Source organism: Nanorana parkeri, unplaced genomic scaffold, assembly GCF_000935625.1.
Source record: "Nanorana parkeri isolate BGI_ZX_2015 unplaced genomic scaffold, ASM93562v1 scaffold2665, whole genome shotgun sequence".
NCBI lineage: Eukaryota > Metazoa > Chordata > Amphibia > Anura > Dicroglossidae > Nanorana > Nanorana parkeri.
This window is the reverse complement of record NW_017308933.1, coordinates 31,407-34,247: the sequence shown is the minus strand read 5'-3', so window position 1 is coordinate 34,247 and position 2,841 is coordinate 31,407. Positions and strand designations below refer to the sequence as shown.

The window sequence follows — 2,841 nt, the reverse complement described above, 5'->3', positions numbered from 1 at the left end:
GACCCCGACAATTCTCCCTGGAGCCGCCCAGCTGCGTGAGTGACAGCTGGCTCCGCCTATCTAGAGGCAGAGCCAGCTGTACACGCCCCCTCGGAGCGGGGGAATCTCTGCGGCAAGCCGTGAGTGGCAGTCACGGCCCTCTCCGGGGATAGATCGAGAAGTGAGCGAGCGCCGATATGTGTTCGCTCACCTCCCGATCTACTGAGCCGACCCGTGACAGTCTCATTGTCACAGGTCGGCTAGAACTATGAGGTGAGTGAAAATCACCCCCCCCCCCCATAGTTCAGAGTGGACTTTGTTCCAAGAAAGGCATTGGATAAAAATCACCATGTGCAAGAGAATGCATTTTAGATTGTAAGCTCTGTGGGTCAGGGCCCCCCTCACCATCTTGTCTTGATTTGTATTGGAACTGCAATGTGTTATATTCTAAAGTGCTGTGCAAGCTGTCAGCGCTCTATAAATCCTGTATTATAATACTAATGATGGATGGCGGGTGATCGGGACATGGCGCCGGGTCTCCCATGTGTGATTTTAATTGAGATAATTTATTTGAGTTCAGAAAACTGTCTTTTAATATCGGAGAATAAAAATGGATATTTTGTATTTATGTGTCGGCGATAACATGCCATAAATTTCCCTCTTCCTGTCGAGTGTTCATATTGCCTCTGTTGGGCACATGATGTATTTTACAGTTTAAACCTCCTCCGAATGGATCTGTATATACCGTATCTCTCATATCTTTGGTGGTGATCTATGATCGGGGGTTCCTTGTGCCTGAAACGCGTCAGCGGGTCCCCATTCATCTCCTATGTGACTATCTCATGAATCAATAAAGAAGTAGTGGGAATTTGCTGGTGTGCGGTCATCCAATTTCTACATCATAGGGATTGTCAGCAATGAGCTGCATGATCACCCAGGTGCACTAACATGGAGTGGCGCCAGGTTGTACCCCTCTGGGGGTCAGTTTCTGGGTCACCTACTATGGTTATTATCAGAGGCTATGGCTTCCCCTGCTGTATTTGTATTTTTATTCTATAGAGAATGTGTCAGGGAACCAGGGGTACCGCTCCTCAGCGGGCACACCAGCGCGGGCACAAGGCACGGGACTCACCTCCTCCTGGCAGGACACCGGGTGCCGGGATTGCCGCGCGCGCCTGCGTGGGGGCACAAGCGTAGCACTTTCAGGCGCTAGTCAGGCTGGGGGAGGTCCCCAGCACTCACCACTTGCCCCATCAGCCCTGCGATTGGCTCCTGACTGAGGATGCTTCCTGGTTGCCTCGGCAGCCAGGGGGCGGTCCTGGGCTCCCCCTGTGTATATAAAGCCGGTCAGAGCCTTGACTCATTGCTGAGTTATTCTACCTCATGGTGATCATCCAGCTCCCGTGTGTCAATCTGTTTCCTGAGACTTGCCTGACCTCCCGTTTTGCCGACCATTTCGCCTGTCCTCTCGCCCCTTGAACCTCGCCGCCTTCCCCCGACGAGGACCTGGACTCGACTACTCTTTTTGGATTTTCCTCTGGTACTTCGATCTCTGACCCTGTTACCGTCCCTGCCAAGGAGTTCCACCTACGGCCCAGCCGTAAATCCCGACACACATCCCGACAGAATGTAACAGGAGGATCTGAAACACCCCAAAGTAGATGAAAACAACTTTTCGAGATGCAGACCAGGAACTGGTCGGGAGCTCTCCACTGGAGTCTACCAAGAGATAGCAGAGTGTTGTGTGACTCAACCCACCCGACTCCATCTTATCTGAAATATAACTTTCTGACTCATTTGATCTATTTGTCTAGTTTTGGGCTGATAGATAGTAGAGGTTCCTCACATGCCTCTAGAACCTTGGTTGTCAACTGGTGGGTCGTGACCCGAAAGTGGGTCGCGACCCTGTGTTCAGTGGGTCGCCACATGCCTTCCACTTTTCTAGGTGAGAGGCTCCTCTGCCTCCCCCTGGCATAACACTGTGTCAGTTCTGGCGCCGAACAGCCATTCAAAATATGCTGCCCAGTGCCGAGTGTCGGCTTGAAGTGGGGTGGGCTGGGGTTATGGCCATGAGGGAGCTCCATTCATACGTGCATTCCCTACAGCACCCTTGCGTGTCCAGTAGAGGTTCCTGGACCGGAGTGATGTCACATGCTGGCTCCTGGCACCTCTACAGGTGATGCACATATGGATGGTTTGGGAGTGCATTGCATTGCCATTAATTTGAATGGCATCCCGAATGCATCTCCCACCCACAGTTCTATCACCCGCATCGGAGCGTGAGGTACCACATGCCATGCGTTCCATTGCAGTTCAACTTGGGTCACGACTTAATGACCAAGGACAACTGTGGGTCCTGAGGTTACACAGGTTGAGAGCCACTGCCCTAGAATCCTGGACTAGGATACGTAGCTATTTCATGGATCAATGAAGGAGTGGTTGGAATTCAATAGCTTGTTGGATTCAGGTCAGGAGGACCAATGGGATCATGGCGGCTCCTGGGACAACATCAAGGTCTACTTCCGAATCCACCAATCCACATGCTCTTTGTATACTCTGGTACAGAAGTTCCCTATGACAATAACAGGCCAGGGACCTACAAACCGTCCCGTTATGTCATTAAGTCTGAATATACTGAACATACCTGGACGAAGACGGTGAAGAGGATGACCACAGTGGTGGCTGCGATGAAAAGCTTTTTCTGCGGGAAGTCCGGAAGAAGGAAGACCAATGAGAAGCAGATGGCGCCACGAAGACCACCATAGGAGATGATGAACTGATCCTTCACCGTGATGGAGGTCAGGGAGAGCTTATTCAAGATGCTCGTCAGCACCACAACACCTGAAACACACGTATTATATC

At 51.4% G+C, this 2,841-nt stretch overlaps 1 protein-coding gene across 1 annotated transcript in view; it reads right to left on the bottom strand.

The window, feature by feature from the left end:
- Positions 1-2,841, bottom strand: part of LOC108802111 (sodium/hydrogen exchanger 2-like) — a 36,864-nt gene that overhangs the window by 16,284 nt on the left and 17,739 nt on the right. Inside the window, exon 5 of the mRNA XM_018573997.1 lies at positions 2,624-2,820. Coding sequence (XP_018429499.1) covers positions 2,624-2,820 — 197 coding nt within the window. The remainder of the gene's footprint in view (positions 1-2,623; positions 2,821-2,841) is intronic.